General features: G+C 46.3%; 1 protein-coding gene across 1 annotated transcript; it reads right to left on the reverse strand.

The window, feature by feature from the left end:
* Window positions 1-12,547: 12,547 nt before the first annotated feature.
* LOC101028522 (mediator of DNA damage checkpoint protein 1-like) lies at window positions 12,548-17,252 on the reverse strand. Its single transcript, XM_074403464.1, is given in 5 exon segments — window positions 12,548-13,317; window positions 13,319-13,522; window positions 14,588-14,669; window positions 15,952-16,288; window positions 17,178-17,252. Coding segments are annotated over 5 exon segments (1,455 nt in total). The 3' UTR covers window positions 12,548-12,560.
* Window positions 17,253-19,864: the final 2,612 nt, after the last annotated feature.

A 19,864-nucleotide genomic window follows, 5' to 3' on the forward strand; every position in this document is an offset into this window, starting at 1 on the left:
GCATGCTTTCGAGGCCGAGTTCTGGCATGGCATTGATTGAGAACAAGCATGAGGTGGCTGTCCACACAATGAAGTGTATTCTAGAAATCGAAGTGACTGTCCAGTAGGGAAAATAGAAAAGCATGTACACCTGGGTTTTGGGAGAAGCAACCCTTCAGTGACACCATAGAATAAGCCTTGATCGTGTTGTATGGTTCTATCTCCCCACCATGTCGGTTGAATATAGAAGGGTGGGCCCTTTGGGTTCCTGCTGTGCTGACAGGCCACTAATGAAAGCAAGGTTGCCAAGCACAACATCCTGGGGTATATTCTAGAAGAGGGGAGAAATTCAGGGTTGACTCTAGGTGAAACGAGAGTATGCCTCGGCAACACCACTGAAAGGATGTTCTTGGTACAGCATGGACTCCTAAGCTCATATGCATCTGTGAGAGTCAAACTTCAGTCCAAACCCAGCCCCTAGAAAACTTAGCTGGGGTGAGTCTAGGCTGAAGACAACGCTAAAATTTTAAGCTTAGGAGGCTTTGGCTGGCTTAGTCTGCTCCATGAGTGAGGCGTTAGCTGCCGCTGTTCTCAAAGGCAGCTTTGCCCCCAGTGTTGGGCTTTCTCGCTGCACCCTCACAAGAAGGCTCTTGATTTCTGCTAAATCCAAGACACAACAGAGTTACATGTACCAGACAAGCTCTTCTCTCCAAGTGTCTTTATCTTGGATGCCTTTAATAGCTAACTTCAGGTTCCTGGCCCACAGTGGATGCCCAAATGTAGATTCCACATTGGGTGTCCTTCCTGATCAACATTCCTCCTAAGGGGACTAGTCCTAAATGGAGACTGACATTCAGTTCATGCCTTAATGTGGGAGTTGGCCTCTGAGGGGTGAGCTTGCTTACAGGGTAGATGACAGCTTTAGAAGTATCTCTGTACAGTCCTCTGTACAGTCCTCTGTACAGTCCTCTGTACAGTCCTCTGTACAGTCCTCTGTACAGTCCTCTGTACAGTCCTCTGTACAGTCCTCTGTACAGTCCTCTGTGATAAAATTAACCTAATGCCTGAGGGGGCCTTCCAAATCTGTAACTTCTAGCCTCAGACAATTGACCAGATTCATTCTAGGTCTTAAGTTTCACTACATATCGTTTCAAGCCTCTGCCTTTACCTGCAAAAGAACGGTAGACAAAATTGCACCATCTCGAAAGGTATTACTTGAAGGGCTGCCAAAAATCCGCACAACCAAGCTCTGTCTCCCTGTAGTGCTCGAGCTATGACCAAGCAGACATAAATAATACAAACAGCCTGTTTTCTATTGCTGCATAACAGACTTAGCAGCTTAAAACACTCCAGCTCTGCTCTGTAGGCCAGTTGTCCAGGCAGAGTGACAGACTGTTCTAGTATCCCAAGGCTGAAAATCAAGGGTGTTAGCTGGGCTACCTTATCTGAAAGCTCTAGATGTTAGCTTCTAAGCTCATACTTGGTGGTGTAACTTGAGTTCTTGGAACTTAGGATTCGCAGTATCTTCATGGCTGTCAACTGGGGGCTGCTTTCCTCCTGGGGCTTCCCGCCTCCCTAGCTCTGTAGCTCCACTTTCAAGCCAGCAATAGTGTGCTGAATCCTTCTCGGGTTTTGAGTCTGACTTCTCTTAAAGGGCTTGTGACTAAGTGGGGCCCACTCGGGACAACCTTGTCCTACAATAGAATGATCACCTGCATGATCTCATGTACAAGGTCTACCCACTCGAGGGGTTATGTGGGAAAGTCTGGGGCCACACCTGTAAGGATGCTGCTCTACCACCTATGACACCTGCTAGTCTTCCTGAGACAGGTCTTGGCTCCCTCAATGACCCCAGCACCTGTAGCTGGAACATGAGATGCCGAAGCTCTGGGGCCGAGTCTCATTCGGGGACTTGCATATGTTCCACCAGATATGTCTCTGCTTAGACGCAGCTTTTAAGACACGAACTACATATCCCAACTTAAGAAGGCTGCCTAAGATCAAAAGTGGATCCTTCCAGCTTGTGTGATGTCCAAAGCATACCTAAAAGTCTCACTTAAACTAGCGCTGCTACTAATGTCGTCATCGCTCACAACTTACACTGCAGGCAATAATGAACTTAAAGCTCTCCAGGCACGACTCGCTGACTGTGGTGGGAGAGTTAACTCTCGAATGCCCCTTGTAAGGCACCAAAGGATTCCTCTGGAGAGCTTCTCACTGAAAAATCCCTATGCTGGGTGAGTGCTGCCCCCTCTAGGCCAGAGGGAGTAGTCTTGTGCTGGCTTTGTACTCGGCACCCAAGAACTGGAGTGTCGAGTGAAGTGGTGCTGAGACCCCACTACCTTCCTCCCTCGGGAGGGAAGTAGCTCCTGGGCTGTTGCTATCCCCAGATATGTTAGGGCTCCCTACTTTTTCCTCTGTTCTTGTAGAGAACAGGGCAGTGCCACATCAAGGGCCAGGAAACCAATCCTGATAGTCCTGAGCCTGCCTTTCCTATGTAAAATAGAATTGCTCACTGCATGACAAGCCTGCCACCATTCCTCCCGAAACCCATGAGACATTGCTAATCCATCCCAGAACTTGGCTTACAGTGAGCTACATCTGGAGTCCTTGGTATTTCCGGCAGCTACTAGCAGTTGACTGCAATATAGACCTTAAGGAGTCAAGGATGGCTTATAACATGCTTCAGTCCTCAGCTCTCCACACTGCTGGAACAGTCGTGGTACGTGCTGAAACAATAGCTGGATTCGCCTGGTGACTTCTTTCCTCGAACCACCCTTGGGGCCAGGATCTGGGAGTCCCTATCCTTACCCAAGCTCAATGTGAATATGAGGTTGGAGACTGCAAAGTCAAAGACACCTCCAAGATGAGATTGTCTTGGGCTCATGGATCTGTCTGGGAGCGAAGCTGCACAACTTCTAAATGTGAGGCCATAGTCTTGTCCTTCAGCATAAGGTTTTGGGAAGGAACCTGGTCTCACCTTCAGGGGTGTTTTAGTCTGGGTTTTGTTGCCAACAACTGTCTTAGCTTGCATCTCTTAACCTCTTGGTACTCAAATGAATACCTGCTTACCTTCAGGCTTTCAGGGATGTAGTGTGGCAATTGATGACTGTCAGGGTCTCGAATGGGCCAGTCTTCCCCTAAGGCTGAGTAACCTTGACTCTCCATGAGGTCTCCATCTTCATCCTTGTAACTCTCCCAGCTTGTATTGGGTCATCTTTCAGCCCTTCAGGGATACGGAACTCCTCTGGTTAACAGGTCCTGTTGGGTGGTGACATGTGACTGTACAGATGCTCCTGAAACCAGAGCATCAAAGCCCATCACAGGCTCATGCTGGCTCTCCGGTGACTTGGCAATGACAAACTGCTGCCAAAGGCAATGATGACCAAGCTCAGCACTTATGGGTACTGCTTGCTCGATGGCCTCCTTCCACACACTGCTTCAACCTGTGCTCACATTTCCACCTGGGGCTACAGGGCTTGAGATGAGGAACTATGGAATTCGGGGGGATGGCTTCAAATCTGAACCCCAACTTTTAAACCCTCAAGATGTAAGGCTGCTATTCTAGATAAAATGGCTTAAAACAGGATATGAAAACAAACTTAGCCTGGGTATGTAGTTGAGTAATCCTTTGAACAGATCCCTGAATGCTATACTACAGAGCTTCTTTGCCCTAAGGATGAAGTGTGGGAGCATCCCTGCTTGCATGGAATGTTCTGGATGAACATACAATGTCAGGCGATCCTCTTTATAAAGGAACAAAGTGGGCGTACAAGAATGTCTTGGACATAAGAATGTCTTGAACTTAATGTCAGACCTGCCTGAAGCTATGATCTTCAGTAGAACTTGACCATGCCCATCCCACCCACATCTTCATTGCAAAATCCACTGTCAATTCCAGGGGGGGTATGTTTGCTTCCACTCTTGGGACGCTTACTAGATGCTCTTCAGAGGGTAGAGGAAACCTTTACCCTAAAACTGAGAACCGAGGGTAGTGAGTTCTGGACTTGGAAAGCAGAGTATCTCTAGTATCTGGAAACTCCCTGAAGGGTGGAGCACCATCACAAGGGGAAGAACATGAAGCCTATTTCTCCTGGAGGACTTCTAGCCTTCTATTAGAGTCGAGCCTGCTATGTATCTAGTCTGTAGGATGTACATGGTTGGCCTTGGATTTTCTGAACCTGTTTTAGACAGGCCCACAAACTTCAAGGCAATGACTTCATCTGGCTTCAATGTTTGTTGGGCTCATGTTTGACTCAGCCCTTGGTGCCACTCAATAACTTGTGTCAGTGGGAGCAAATACCACCATATGGGTATTGGATCATAACTCGGAAGCAAAGAATAGGCATATGACAGCATAGACCAGGCATCCCCAAACTTTTTACACAGGGGGCCAGTTCACTTTCCCTCAAACCGTTGGAGGGCCACCACATACTGTGCTCCTCTCTGACCACCAATGAAAGAGGTGCTCCTTCCTGAAGTGCGGTGGGGGGCCAGATAAATGGCCTCAGGGGGCCGCAGTTTGGGGATGCCTGGCATAGACCATGAAGACAAAGTGGCATGTCCTGTATCATGCACACACATGGGAAAAGATCAAAATAGCAAGCCTGCACAAGATACATGGTCAGCACAAGGGATGGGAGAACAGGGGACTTCCCTGACCCGTTAGACTCATTTTGGGCTCTGGACTAACTTGAGCTTCTTGTCTGTCTTCCTGGACCCCCTCTAGCCCCCATCTGAGACCAGCTGGAGAAATGGATGGTTTCCAAACTGAACAGGAAGGTGACCAGAGTCTTGGCCCCAGAATGGAGTGAAAAGATAGCTCAAAGGAAGGGAATCTGGCAGAGACTGCAAGTGTCGGGGAGCCCTGGGTCTTCACTCCCAAAACCAGAATAATGCTTAACAGGTCTAAGTAGGTAGCTCCTGAGAGCTTGCCTCATTGACTCTTGTTTGTCTGGCTCTGAATTAGCCTAAAGGACATGAGGTGGGGGGCACTCCAGAAGGGACTACCAACAGCCGTCTGCTTTGGGAGAAAACTGCCAACAGTGCCTGCTTTGGGAGAAAAGGGTAAATGGCAGTAACTCGGTCTCAAGGTAGAGTTCCCTGGAGCACCTGAATAGAGTATGCTCACAAGTTTGTCACCTGAACAAGGAACAGTGGACTTGGACGTATAGTGCAGTCTTCATACTTGGAAGACCCTAGAACTTCAGCCTCTGATTCTCTGTGGAACAGGCATCCCTTCCAAAGTTTGCTCTAAAAGGAGTCTTCTAGCCAAGGCCTTGGTGTTTGGTATGGAATTGCTTCTCTACCTCTTCCTTCCTGTGGGAAGAGGCCAGCAAACGGGCCCCAGCTGTGTTCGTGCCTGTTCATGAGTGTCCATCCCCCTAGGAGATGGGATTCAAAGGACTCCTGAGCCAGAATCCCTTTTGTGCATGGGGTATTGTCCATGCAAAGCTGGAGGCCTCATATAGTATGACATTCCTCTGTTTTGGGATAAGGTTGACTTTAAGTGGTGTGGCCTTTGGGGGAGGACTCGTGTTTTTAATAGCACCCTGTTTAAAGTCACTTCATGGGAATGTGTGAACAGCAAGTTAACACCCACTGGGTGGCAGGACTGGTGAGGAGACTCCTTGGCAGGGAGTATCAAGGTTCTCTAATACTCTGAACTCTAATTGCCCCTAAAATTCCACAAGCACAAACGTACTAATACAACACGTGCCACTAAAACTCCTCTCCCTGAGCCTTGTGAAAGGAAGGCAGTCTGAAGCCGGAAGTGAAGTCAAAGCAAGTGCCAAGTTCATACGCTATTTGAGCAACTCTGGACCGGTCATTTAATCTATGTCCTCAGCAGGGAGGTAGAACAGTGTCACTTCTCCCAGTAGTCTTACTTGCATAGGTAATGACCTCTTAAAGCCCCCACTCCTTGAGCTCAGTCTAACTGTTCATCACTCAATCCCAAGTGGGCCAGTGTGTAGCACAGAGCAGCTGTTAAATGCTGTGTGAACTGAATGTAAGCAGCTTTCCTGATTACCCTCCAAAGAGAAGTCTCCTTATACCTGCGCCGTAGTGTGGCATGAGATCATCTTGGTCACTTCATTCTGAAGTGCTGCTTTGGGGTTCTCCCCTGAAATCAACTGTTCACAAGAAGCAAAGGTGATGCAGACATCTCTTCCTAGGGTTTGGTCTCACTGCAAGTGCTGGAGACCACTGCTACAAAGCATGACTGTGGCTTGGTAATGCTTCTGGCTTACAGCATTGTATACCCAAGCTGTCTAAACGGAAGTAAAGATATCTGGAAAAGCACCAAGTAGCTCTACCCTCAAAGGGTAGATGTGTACAGACAAGTTACCTAATGCACTTAGATCTCATCACTTAAGACTTCAGTGTAATAATACAGGCAAGCATGCAGTTTGATTTACATATATATCCTGATCAGACTCCCCTTACTGAGAAAGGGCTCTCCGAGGAATCTCGAATGGCACTGACTGAACATCCTGCTGCCAGTGAGTGATTCTTCTAGTCTCTTGCTCATTAAAGCAAGCCTAGCTTTAAAAGTGGGAGCTCTACTGCTAAGTTGTTACTAATACGCCTCAACTACCAGGCTCTCAAACCTGCTATGAACGTTAAGATTTGGCTCTATAGTCTACCTAAGCACTCTGAGGCCACAGAATAATGCAGACCCAATATGGCCACTTTTTTTAAAGACTTTGTAGACACTACTCCTTATAAAGTGAAACTCTTTCTGAAAGCTTCTGTAGACCAAACCAGACATTGATCCTACAGGCTGGGTGTGTGCCAGGCATGCAAACTGCAGACACTCATTGGCTCCTATCCCTACTCAGCCATGAGAGCCTGTTCTGAAGAATATGTGTATCCCTTTGCATTGTACCTAAGGGTTAACTCCTATCTGCAACAGGTAGATTCAATACTGAGAAATGGGTATGAGTCTGTCTAAATATCCTGCTCATACCACAACCTGCAACTGTCTTCAATACAACATTCTTGAAACTTAAGGATGAGCTTGCTGTTGTCCTTAAGCTTGTCAGTAATAAAACTGAAGTGACGGGCAAGAGGTGTGTAGGGCTTCCTGGTAGCTTACACCTGAGTTACTCTAAGGGCCCAGTCACCCTGCTGTGGCCTCGTGGAAGGCAATGGATCTGTTAGCTGGTGGCTTCTTTAACCTATATGTCAGTGTGTAAAGACCAACTCTTCAAGTTACAGAAGTTAAACACACAATCTGCCTGCCTGCTTTGGAGAGAACTGCCATCTCCCCACTCTACCAGTGTTTTTATCTTACCCTTACCAGGAACTTGCAAAGAGTTGCTCTGAGATTTGTACTCCAACACCTTCACCTTCTCAAAGGATGAGTAGTGATCTTACGCCTTTTCAGCCTCACTCCTTGCTCTGAAATGCTAGTTGGGAAAACTCCATACATAAGGCATCTGGGGACGAAGCTGGTCTCATGGGCAACATTGAACTTAACCTGGAGTTAGCAGACTTCCTCACTCGAGGCATTGAACTACAAAGCAAGCACACCCTGGAAGGTCCCAAAATAGCAAACTACCTGGGGTCCTTGGGAGTCTTCTGACAAAGATCACTTCTATAAACAGGTTAATACTTTCTCCGGTATGATGGTTCTACAGAGGTGGGACCCTCAAGATTCATATCCTCTTGTGAGTGCCTAGGCTATGATCTCAGACATGAGTGTGATCACTTCTGCACCCATGCCTTGGGTTTCTTCAGAACACAATCCTGCCACAAAGGCTGAAGCTGGAAACACTTCTTAGCCTCTGTAGGCTCTCCACTGAGGTGTTGTGGCTCTTGGTCCCATCAGGGGTGAGTCCAGGCCTTGAGATTTGTTCCCATCATGGCCCTGTGACTCCTGGCTTTAATTTCCCCACCTGTGAAATGGGTAATGCTAGGACCCTACAGAGTTGTACACAAACATCGATCTCCTGTAGGACGAACTCGGGACAATGATTAAAACCCAGACAACTTGACCATTAAGATCCACACTGACCTTGGCTGAACGTGGGTCTGAAGTCGCTGCTTTACCCACTGAATTTCTGACTTGATTCAGTGCCTGCTAATGATGTCCTTATGTAGCTCTTTTGAGACAGCTTTTTAACTCAAATCCAGGCGTACCTGTGCAGGCTTGTTACACAGGTAAACCTGTGATGGGGGTTGTCGTACAGGTTATTACATCTTTCCTGAAGTGGGATGAATATGTCCATGGCCCATAGATGCAGATACGCATTGCTATATGCTAGAGTTATGTCTGGGCACTAAAGTGGGTGGGGTGATACAAAGACAGGGTGCTCGTATATAAGCCACAGCCAGAAAGGGAACTGAGCACAAAAATGGCATCTCCTGAATGGTCATATAGACTCAGTTGCTGCAAAACCTACTTGACCGCCCAGTTTTGTGCTTCATTTGGTTGAGTCCAGCCTGACTCGCTGGAGGACATCACCCTGTCTGCCAGGATGGAAGGCAGCTATTTACTCCACAGTGAATAGTGATTACAAGGCAAAACATGGCTGAACAGGGGACTGGGCAGTTTGTGCCCAGGGATGAGGGGTAAGAAGGGAAATGCTTATCCTAGAATCTTCTTTTGAAAGCATAGTAATGTATAGTCCAGCAAGAGACAATCTCTAGATGCTGGAGACAGTCATCCTAAGTATGACTTGAGAGCAAGGCTTCAGTCTCATAGCTAGAAATGCCTGCCCGTCCCATCTCGGGTCATGGGTGTCCCCAGATGAATGCACAGATCCTCACATCTCTCACCTAGGACATAGGAGTTCACACATGGTGAACCCAAAATGGACACTCGAGGTCCTTCACATGAACAGTCTTGGACAGTTTTGGGCTACTCTCTTCAGAGGGTATACATAGGGAAGGTGGATAAAATTTCATGTTCATAGTTCATTTAAAAATGTAACTGACTGGGATTTGCTTTCTTGGGGCTTGTCTTTCCTATATCTAAAACGTGGTCAGTCTTGGTGATCATTCAATGGAGTGAGCATCTTGATTTCACTTGGAAGAAACTATCCTATAAGTGGTCACAAAGCCCGGTTGACTGACAGGTTATGCCCATGTCTGCTGGATCTGCCCATTATTGAAGTCCTCGGCCACACAGGAGTGGATTTGTCTTACCAGTTCACGTAGCATCTTGATGCTCTTACTGGATACAAAAACGACTTGAACTGTCATTGCATGTAATGCTCACTATCACTCATGACAACTTTCTCTGCCATAGCTCCAGGTTTCTTTCGATTGAACATGTTGCATCTTTCTCCTAACCTGACTTCATATTTCAGTGGATTTCTCAGTGATTCTAATAGTCTGAAACAAGTCAGCAGACTAGTCATTCCAGTGGTCTGTAATGGTCTGTAATGCACGTATCCCCCAAACCAAAAGCTGTTTACTCCTTGGTTTTGGGCCCCTAAACCAGCTACTGAATAAGCACTGTTGCCCGAAGGTCTTCAAGCCGGTGCTTCCATTACTATGGCATAGATTCCTAGGACTGGGCTTACTAGCCCTTGGCCAAACTGATTTCCAAAAAGGATAACTCATCCCCCACTGCGAATGCATAAACTCTTCACATAAACAAGGCACAGCAAGTTGCCTTATGTGTGATAGTTCTTACCTGCAAGATCCTATAATTCTCTTCCTCTGGTTGTCTAATGTAGCATTGCAGAGCAGGCATTTCATGTTTGTCTATCCCTGGAACAAGGAGTCTCTTACCCAGGGCCTCAGTGTTATGAATGGAAGTACTTTTCTCTCCCTTTACTGTAGGGAAATGGAAACCAGGAAACAGGCTTTGTGTGGTGCAGGTTTCTGAATCTCCTGCTTGGAGATGGGAATTGAAGGACTCCTGAGCTGGAGTTGGGCAGGGCATCTTCCATGTGAAGCTAGTGGCCTTGTAGAAAGCATTCTCAACTTGAGGCTGACTTAGTTGCATGGGGTATGGACTTTGATCTCAAAGGGGCTCGTATTAATGCTGTTCTTGGTTTTAAAAACCATAATATAAAGTTTAGTAAACACAAATTCTGTCCCTTGACAAAAGGGATAGGGGAGAGATGCTAATCGGTCTCCTCCTGGGCCCCACTTGGCATCTTGCCTTTTGTAGTTTAAAAGCACTAACAGATACTAAGCACTGCTAAAATTCACCCGTCTCTGAATCTCAAAAGGTATCTTGTAGACAGAAGTGAAGACTGAGCTAGTACTAAGCTCAAGCTGACTCACCTTTAATTGGGTAAGAGCATCACATATCCCAGTCTCCTAACAATCTTATAAATGTGACTGTCTCTAATGCTAGACTGAGTTCTGCAAGGGGTGGAGACTTGTTGACCACCCCATCCTACCTGGGCCAGCACAGAGCAGGTACCAGACCTTGTCTAAACAGAACACAAGCCTCTTCCCCAATTACCCGTGACTACCTGGGGCTGTGGTCTCATGGCTGGCATGGGCAGTTAGCAGTGGATTTGGTGGCAGGTGGCTTGTTTGACCAAATCATACTGAAAGCTACAAGAGTTGACACATCTTCAGCTCGCTTTGGAGCAAGACTATCTCCCCACCACGTTTCCTTGCTCAACAGGAAACTGAAGAGTGGCTGCATTCAGGAAATTAGATTCCAATATTGTCAGGCAGGTACCTGTTCGCATATACCTGAGTTATTACATCTGAGCACGGTGGTGGTGGTTAGGCATATTGAGATCCTGCTTAGTCATAAGGAGCCTGAAGGAAAACTCTACATAGAGAAGTAGCATCTTCCAAATGGCCAAGGTTCTACGGAAGTTCGAATTTGAAACACTTAAACACCTGTAGCTCTTCTAGATAACTCGATCATCTTGATCTCACTACACTATGACCCTTGGGTCTATACCCCCTCACCGCTTGAAAGGTAAATCAAGACTCAAACCAAGCTACTGTGTCCGTTTGTGGCAATGCTGTCATGGAGACCCTCCTCACTTAGCTTTGGGAAGGTGTTTTGCTCTTGGCAGCATGAGTTCCCCAGTCATGGAAGTCCAGTTTGTTTACCCATGAGCCTCCTGTTCTCTCCACAATGTGCATCATGCTTGACTCGACATCCACTCTTGTGGCTTCCTGGGAGCTTGCTGTGTAGCTGCTGAATTAAATGAGTAGGAAGTAAGCAGAGGACTGCAGAAGCCTGCTCTAGTCTTCGGTAGGAATCTGACAAACATGGGCTCTCAAGGGCCCCAAGTAAAAGGATTGTTTTGAAATGGTCCTGGTGGGATTGAATTAAACAACTTGAAGGCTTTCTTGGCATCTTCCAGGTTCTGGTCAAGTCTCTGACCTTTGATCTATATCAAGACAAGCTTTTATCTCCTCTTCCTGATGGCTATGTAGCATGTCTTTACATACACCTCCCACTTGACAGCCCCTTCATCCATGCCAGGTCCTCTGACCCAGCCTGATGGAATGTTCCAGAGCCAGGTGGTAACCTCAGTCCAATCACCTGAGTCTTGGATATTGGTGCTGTGATAAAGTATGGCTGCCTGGTCATGAGCTAGGAGTTTGGGCAGTTTGTTCCCAGGGCCTGTGCTTAGGATGATAAGTGTATCTGTAAAAGGAAGGTGTATCGTCTGGGAAGTTAAGCTATGGTCTCATCTAAGGAATAAGTCGCTTGGAATCAAAGCTCTACTCTTGTAGCTGGAGCTGTTCAGGTAGGCCATTGCTGGGCCTATATCAATCCACTTATCTCTCAGGACCCTCTGACTTAGATCTTCATGGTGAACCCAGAACTAGAGCACTTAATAGATGCTTTGGGCACAAAGTCTTAAGTTACTTGAGTATGTTCTAGACAGGGGAAGGTAGGAACAAATTCTCATGTGCATGTGTACCTGGCTGTATAACAAGATCAATGAATCTATCTTCTCTGGGCGTGGCTCTTCTATAACCCCCAAAGATGGTAAAGTTTGAATGTTCAATGTGAACTCTAGAATACCTTGTTGTAGAATATGAAGTGTTCTTTTTTGTGTGTGCATAGTTTGTAATAACCTCTGATTTGAATTTCTGGAATCCGGTGATAACCCCTTTATCGTTTTTATTGCATCTATTTGATTCTTTTTAATCTGGCTAGTGGCCTATTTTTTTTTTTTAAAGCTCCTGGATTTATTATTTTGAAGGGTTTTTTGTCTCTCCTTCAGCTCTGCTCTGATCTTAGTCATTTCTTGTCTTCTGCTAGGTTTTGAGTTTTTTGATCTTGCTCCTCTAGCTCTTTCAATTTTGATGATAGGGTGTCAATTTTAGATCTCTCCTTGCTTCTCATATGGGCATTTACTGCTATATATTTTCCCCTAGAGACCGCTTTAAATATGTCCCAGAGATTCTGGTACGTTGTCTTTCTTATTGGTTTCAAAGAACATCTTTATTTCTGCCTTCATTTCATTGCTTATCCAGTCAACATTCAAGAGTCAGTTCAGTTTCCATGAAGCTGTGCGGTCCTGAGTTTCTGAATTCTAAGTTCTAACTTGATTGCACTGTGGTCTGAGAGACTTACGATTTTTTTTTTTTAATCTTCTAATTTATTTAGTGGAGGGAAAAGTGTAATGGAGGTCTCAGGTGGATGACATCTCCAAAGGGGAAAGCACAAAGGCCTCTGGCTTGGCTTCCTGCTTCAGCACTCCAGTCAGCAGGAACTCAGGTGAGAGGAGGGGCAGCCCAACCCGTCGTGGAACAGAGCATCGAGGGAAGTCCTTGGGGCATGTGATCACAACTCTCTGAGGCTTATAGGACCGAGGCATTCTGGGTAGGACAGTGCCTCCACAGCAGCTGATGATCTCTCCCATCTGAGGTGGTGGTGGCCGGACTCCAGGGGTCACATGGATCTCATAGCCCTCCAGCAGCCTTCGCTCCCGCGCCCGGCTCAGGGCATCTTGAAGGCTAAAGCCAAAGTTCTTCTCTTGCTCAGGGTCAGTCACCACATATTCATCCGGGGGTAAGAAGCAACCAGCCTTGCGGGACTGATGCAGCCAGTCCAGGGAGATAATGGGGATTCCTCGCCCCAGGGCACACAGGAACTTGACTGTCCGGCGGATACGATCAGTGACCAGGTGGGAAGCCTCTGCCGCTGAACCAGCCAGACTTCCCCCCAGTGCCAGCACGGCCAGCTCTCCCTGGGCATCCACCACGCCTGTGAAGAGCACTTTGGGGGCTGTTGATTCCTGGGTAAGTTTGGTCCGTCGGAGGCTGCGGCTCTGTATTCTGTTGGGCTCCTCCTCTGCCTGGTCTCTCTTTCTCTTGCCTGGTTTTGGAGTCATGACATCCTCTTCTTTCCCTGGCCACTTTGTAGTATCTTTTAACTCTTCCTTGAGAAACTGTCTTCTGGGCGACTTCTTCTCTTTGGGGCTGTTTTTGAAGTGGCTGTGAATCCATGGTAGCAAAAAGCCTCTTGCGGCTTTGAGAGGCCTTAGGCTTGGGTTCTGGGGTAAACCTAGATCTACCTCCTGCTTCCACCTTTTGGATCTGGGAGACATGAGTTAGTGTCTCAAGAAGCTGGGTTTCCGTTCTTTTGCATTTGCTGAGTGATTTACTTCCAATTATGTGGTCAATTTTAGTAGGTGTGATGTGGTGCTGAGAAGAATGTATATTCTGTGGATTTGGGGTGGAGAGTTCTGTAAAAATCTATTAGGTTTGCTTGACCCAGGTCTGAGTTCAAATCCTGGATATCCTTGTTAATCTTCTGTTGCATTGATCTAATATTGAAAATGGGGTATTAAAGTCTCCCACTATTGTGTGGGAGTCTAAGTTTCTTTGTAAGTAATTAAGAACTTGCCTTATGTATCTGGGTGCTCCTGCATTGGGTGCATATATATTTAGGATTGTTAGCTCTTGTTGCATTGATCCCTTTACCATTATGTAATGTCCTTCTTTGTCTCTTTTGATCTTTGGTAAAATAGATTTTAAACCAACAGACGAGAACTGCAACTCCTGCTTTTTTTTTTCTCTCCATTTGTTTGGTGAATCTTCCTCTATCCCTCTATTTTGAGCCTTTGTGTATCCCTGCATGTGAGATGGGTTTCCTGGATACAGCACACCGATGGCAAATTGGATAAAAAGCCAAAACCCAGTCTGTCTTTTAATTGGGGCATTTAGCCCATTTACATTTAGGGTTAATATGTGTGAATTCGATCCTGCCATTTTGATGCTAGCTGGCTGTTTTGCCCATTTGTTGATGCAGTTTCTTCATTGTGTTGATGCTCTTTTACCATTTATGTTTTCGGAGTGGCTGGTACTGGTTGTTCCTATGTTTAGTGCCTCTTTCAGGAGCTCTTGTAAAGCAGGCCTGGTGGTGAGGAAATCTGAGTACTTGCTTGTTTGCAAAGGATTTTATTTTTCCTTCACTTATGAAGCTTAGTTTAAGCCGGACATGAAATTCTGTTCTCCTAAGGATGTTGAATATTGGCCCCCACTCTCTTCTGGCTTAGAATATGAAGTGTTCTTAATATTTAGTGTGAGTTGGTTTGGGGGTGTGAGGGTAGAAGAGGGGTCCATGGTCTTCAGAGTGGAATTTCATGGGGAGCTTGGGCTGTCAGCTCTGGTGTAGCTTGCAGCTGTTTCAGTGCAGTAGTGGTTTTGTTATCACCAGCTGTCCCAGGAATTATAGGTGCCAGTGGCAATATCTGCTTGTGGGGCTAGTGTAAGGCTAACTGGAGGATCTGATACCACTATCAAAGATGCAGGATAAAACTTCCTAGCAAGAGGAACCCCTTAATGGCTCTTAAATGCATAAATTGATACACTGGTTCGAATACTCCAATCTTCCAAACATCCTGAGTCTTTCAATGTTGCTTGTCCTTGCAGTACATAATGCCATCAAATCTGTTTAAGGTCTTTGAGATCTGCTTCAGCCAATTGACTGCCAACATCACTCCTTCCTCTTCATACATAATATCTTAAGGGTCATCTCCTGAGGTAGCTTCAGAAATTGAGTCGCACTCTCCTATGGTGAAGGACCAGGATGGAGCCAGACTCTCAAGCAACAAGGTGGCATCTTGTGTTTTTTGGGAAATGGTGACCTTTCTTCCAGCATCCTCATGGTCTGACATTGCTAGCATCAGACAACTTGTTGACTGAATTGTTAGATCCCTTCATAGGGTTCCTAAAACAGTGGTCTCACAATGTTCATTGGACTGATGTTAGACAGGTTACTGACCTAGCTATCGCTTGTTGCCTGCTAGCTCTGTCCACTGTTGAGGGGTGGGGAGTCAGTCGCCAACTGTGGATGACTTTTGTCTATTTCTTAATGCTGTCTTCATCCCAGATCTTGCGTGCATGGATCAGGATGAACTCTAGAGAACTGTCCCCTTTATCATGCCTGTTATCATTCCTAATCTGATCTATAGTTCTTTGACACCAAAAGCAAGCTGGAGTAGCTATACTAGGGTCAACATGCTATTGTGCTCTCTACTCATAACTTTAAAGCAGGTTTCTCACAAGCGTGTACTTCTTCTAATCTAGCTATATCACTTGATAGGACTCAAGTGATACAATGTTAGGTATAATTGACATAGCTAGATCAAACTGATCAAAACTTAAGTCAATGGTATTGTCCTCAAATTTACCCCTGCTAAACTAAGTTACCATTTTTTCGGGAGTGGGGGGGTTAGCTTCTAAACACTGAAATACTGCTACCTGTGTGTTCCTGCAAAGCAGCACTTACGACCACAGAATAGATCAGTGGGACTGAGATTTTTGACGTCGAGTGGGTGCAATTGAGTCCTAGCTGCTGCTGAATGTCCTTCCAGAAAGGACAACCTGTTGTCCACTGCAAAGGTACACAGATGCCTCACCTGAAAAAAATAGCCTTGTGTGTATAAGGAAGTCCTTACATCTGGGCTACATCTTTGTAACTCTTTGCCAGTGTTTCTCTAGTGTAGTATCCAGGAGCAGGTATATTTCAAAGATTCCTATTTACACATCCCTTGAAGTGAGGATGACCAGGCGTACATCGTGTTTTGCCTGTGTTCATGTCTCCATCCCCCTTGGAGTCTCCATCCCCCTTGGAGTCTCCATCCCCCTTGGAGTCTCCATCCCCCTTGGAGTCTCCATCCCCCTTGGAGTCTCCATCCCCCTTGGAGTCTCCATCCCCCTTGGAGTCTCCATCCCCCTTGGAGTCTCCATCCCCCTTGGAGTCTCCATCCCCCTTGGAGTCTCCATCCCCCTTGGAGTCTCCATCCCCCTTGGAGTCTCCATCCCCCTTGGAGTCTCCATCCCCCTTGGAGACAGGATTCAAAGGACTCCGGAGCTGGGTGGGCTGCTGTCCATGCCAAGCTGGAGGCCTCACCTAGAACACACCCATATTGGGATAAGGTTTGACTTCTATCAAGTGGCTTGTGGGCTGTAACCTGGAGGTGACCTGAGCTGCAATAGCACCCTTAGCACAAGCTATTTCATGGGAGTAATGGAGAACAGATGGGCACTGCCAGCCGATGAAAAGGAAGCTGAGAAGCAGTGGGGGGTGGTGACAAAGATCCACTTTAAATACTGGGAACCCCACTCAGCACCTAGCTTTCTAACAAGCTTTTGTTCCACAAGGCAAAATCCTAAAGTAGGGATGAACCGCTAGGTTTCGGTGTTCTGTCTATACTCCAGCAATCATAGCTAGTGCTCGACTTATGACCACGATTGGTTCAAACAGACCGGTTGTAACATGATTTGGTCGTAAGTTGAGTAGCTATATGTACAGTACTGTGAAATGATGTTATAAAATCTTCAAGTCAGGTATTTAAGCCTTCTTGGCAGGCTGAGGCATAGACAATTTCCTCTTGGTAGACATCTTGGGAGGGGTTTGATGAAAAATATCCAAGACACAAAACACATTGCTGTACTGAGTCTGGGATAACAGTTGAAAATGGTGCACGCAGAGATGGTAGTGCTGCCGGAAGCTGGTCAGCACTGTGGTTAGCCCAGCTGGGCAACGTTTGCACTGCCAGACGCAGAGCAGTCGTGGCTAGTGATTTCAGTCATAAAATCGAATGGTCCTAAGTTGCATAGGTTGTAAGTCAATCAATACCTGTATAACTTGTCTCCAGCAGTGGCAAGTTCCTCGGTGTACTGCTTCCCTTGTGTTTAAGAAAGAATTGCCCAGCGTGGCTGGGGCTAAACAGCTGGGACTCTCCCAAGAGCTCACTTCTAGGAGCTGCTCTAAGGACCTTCAAAGGTGACCTGTCTACCTGGGGCTGTAGCCTTGTGACCAGTACGGACAAGAAGGCATTGGATTTGGTAGGTGGATGTCTTGGCCTATACATCCTGCTTCAAAAGTAACCTGTCTACCTGGTGCTTTGTGACCAGTATGGGCAGAAGGCAATGAGCTGGTGGGTAGATTTCTTGGCCTATACATCCTGCTGCATGAAGACTTATCTAAAGTTATGGAAGAAAACTTAGGCTGGCTCACTTTGGAGCAACACTGGGTTCTCCCTGGCTCTTCCTCCCTAGGAAACTGCAGGGAGTAGCTGTTCCCATTTTAGATTCTGATACTCATGTTATCAAAGGATGGGTAGGGATCTTGTGCCCTTAGTTCTTTCTACTTAGCTTGGTCTTTTGCTGAGAAGATGCCCCATGTACCAACTGAGTTTTCACAAAAGGCATTTGTGACAAAGCTGGACCTATGGGTGAAACTGTCCACTTCAGGAATTGGTAAGCTGGTCGCCCTCATGAGCACTGATGGCTGTAAGGAAAGCTTATAAGCTCTCAGGATACTGATCCCACTGATCTTTTGGGTCTTCAGCAGGAATCTGACAAACGTGGTTTTATTTGGAGAGTGATTGTTCCTTATGTAACATCCACCATTCTCTGCTCTGCAGTCAGCGTTGTCTGACACTAACACAGCTACTCCAGCGCTCTCCTGATGAGGGTCAGGAGTCCTCCATTCTTGGGAGGACTTATCTGACTTTAAAGTAGATTCTTTGTAGATGACATACCTGAGTGAATTTTCTAATGTCTGGGTGGGTGAGTTGGGAGGGCAAATCAAGTCAGTGAACTTAAGCTCAGTCACTGCAATGGTGTCATGGTTTCAATTAACTTGCCCATCCCCTGACCTAACTTCCTTGGGGGTTTTGGTTCCTAAACATCGAATAAACTTGACAAATCCTTGAACTTGTACCTTTATTACTGTGGGGTAGACTTGCAGGAGTAGGGTGCTGATTACTTTAGGGATGCCAGGTACAGTTCTTATTAGCTGTTAAATTGCTTTCCAAAAAACGTACCTTCACAGCAAATGGTTCCCCCCTCATTAGCACTAAGAGGCAGAATGCTGCTGGGAATTGCCCAGAGAATTGGAATCTTGATAAGAATTGGGGTTTGAGTGTTTCCTGGCTTGTTGGCAGGCATTTTAAACTTGTCCCTACACAATCCCTTCTGCCTATTGATACATCATAAACTAAGTTTTTAAAACACAAATGTCAAGTCTACCTCCAACCATCGTTTCTTGCAGAATATCTAAACGAGCACTGTTTTCTCCTAGAAGGCGGGAAAAACCTAAATGTAACATTTATACACCTACCTTTACATTTGTCTGTAGCCATCTGAACTATGAATTGAACTGAACTCATAGTTCAAATGATGGCTGAATTCTTATTCCTTGATCTCCCACCTCCAGGGGTTTAACATCCTAAGATCATGCCCAGAAAATAGTTAAGCCTTGTTCCCCAGCCCTCCTGTCTTCCCTCAGATATGTATTTAGAAGCTGCAACCTTCTAAACAGAGTGGCTATTTGAATAGGATATAACCAGGGTGTTAAGATTGCTTGTGGCTTTGGAATGTGGGTTAGGCTTCTACACAACAGCTTTATCTCTAGCCCCACTTGCCACTAATAGGTCATTAACTTATCTGGGCTATGAATGCGTTCCTGTTGCATGTGTACCAAAACCATAAAACCACAGCCACCCTGGCAGATCACACGTGCGATGCTGTAGAGATTTGTCTTGGAGCCAAGTGCTTTATATAACTCCACCGTGGTGGCCCCAACCAGCTTGCTTTTCAGCAGCTCCATGTGACACCTTTGCCTGTCTCTCAGTGACAAGCCAGGACCTTCTTCAGGCATTTTTCCCAGCCAGCTAATCAAATGGCATCAGGGGGAATGTTTACAGCTTGCTGCCACTTAAGGAGTGTTATCGGAGCCCTTCTAATATCAGCCCCCAACCTGAGGCTGATAACAGGAGGGGATGTGGGGGATGGACAGCCGTGGAAAGCTAGTGAAGACCAGAAAACAAGATGTCACTCTAATCTGAGAGACCTCCCATAGGGTCCCTACCATGGGGGTAGCAGCTTGTCTGATAATTCCTGAAATGACATGCTTCTAGTGCTATTGGTCTATTCAACACTAAGGCATCTACCATGTACCAGACTGTCATCTCTATGGTGATCAGATGCTGTTCTCAGCCTGGTCAAAGATGTGTACAAAGAATCAACTCCAGTTAATTTCTGCCTTTGTGTGACCTTAATGTTTTTGGCCATTTGTATTAGTTAGTTCTCGTACTACTCAAAGACCCACCTGAGACTGGGTAACTCATAAAGAGGTTTACTAGAATTGGTTCCACATGGCTGGGAAGGCAGCACAATCATGGTGGAAGGCAAAAAGGCACTTGTGTGGTGGCAGCAGGAGAATGAGGCGAGCAAAAGGGGGGTTTCCCTTAGAAAACCATCAGATCTTGAGTCTTATTCACTACCATGGGAACAACACGGGGGAAACTGCCTCTGTGACTCAACAATCTCCCACCAGGTCCCTCCTACAACATGTGAGACTCATGGGAGCTACAATTCAAGATGAGATTTGGGTGGGGATACAGCCAAAACATCACCCATTTTATACTCTAAAGTGGGGATGAGATGTCTTAGCATCAACTGTACCTAGAATGCAATG

This window comes from Saimiri boliviensis, chromosome 7 (genome assembly GCF_048565385.1).
Source record: "Saimiri boliviensis isolate mSaiBol1 chromosome 7, mSaiBol1.pri, whole genome shotgun sequence".
Classification (NCBI taxonomy): Eukaryota; Metazoa; Chordata; class Mammalia; order Primates; family Cebidae; genus Saimiri; species Saimiri boliviensis.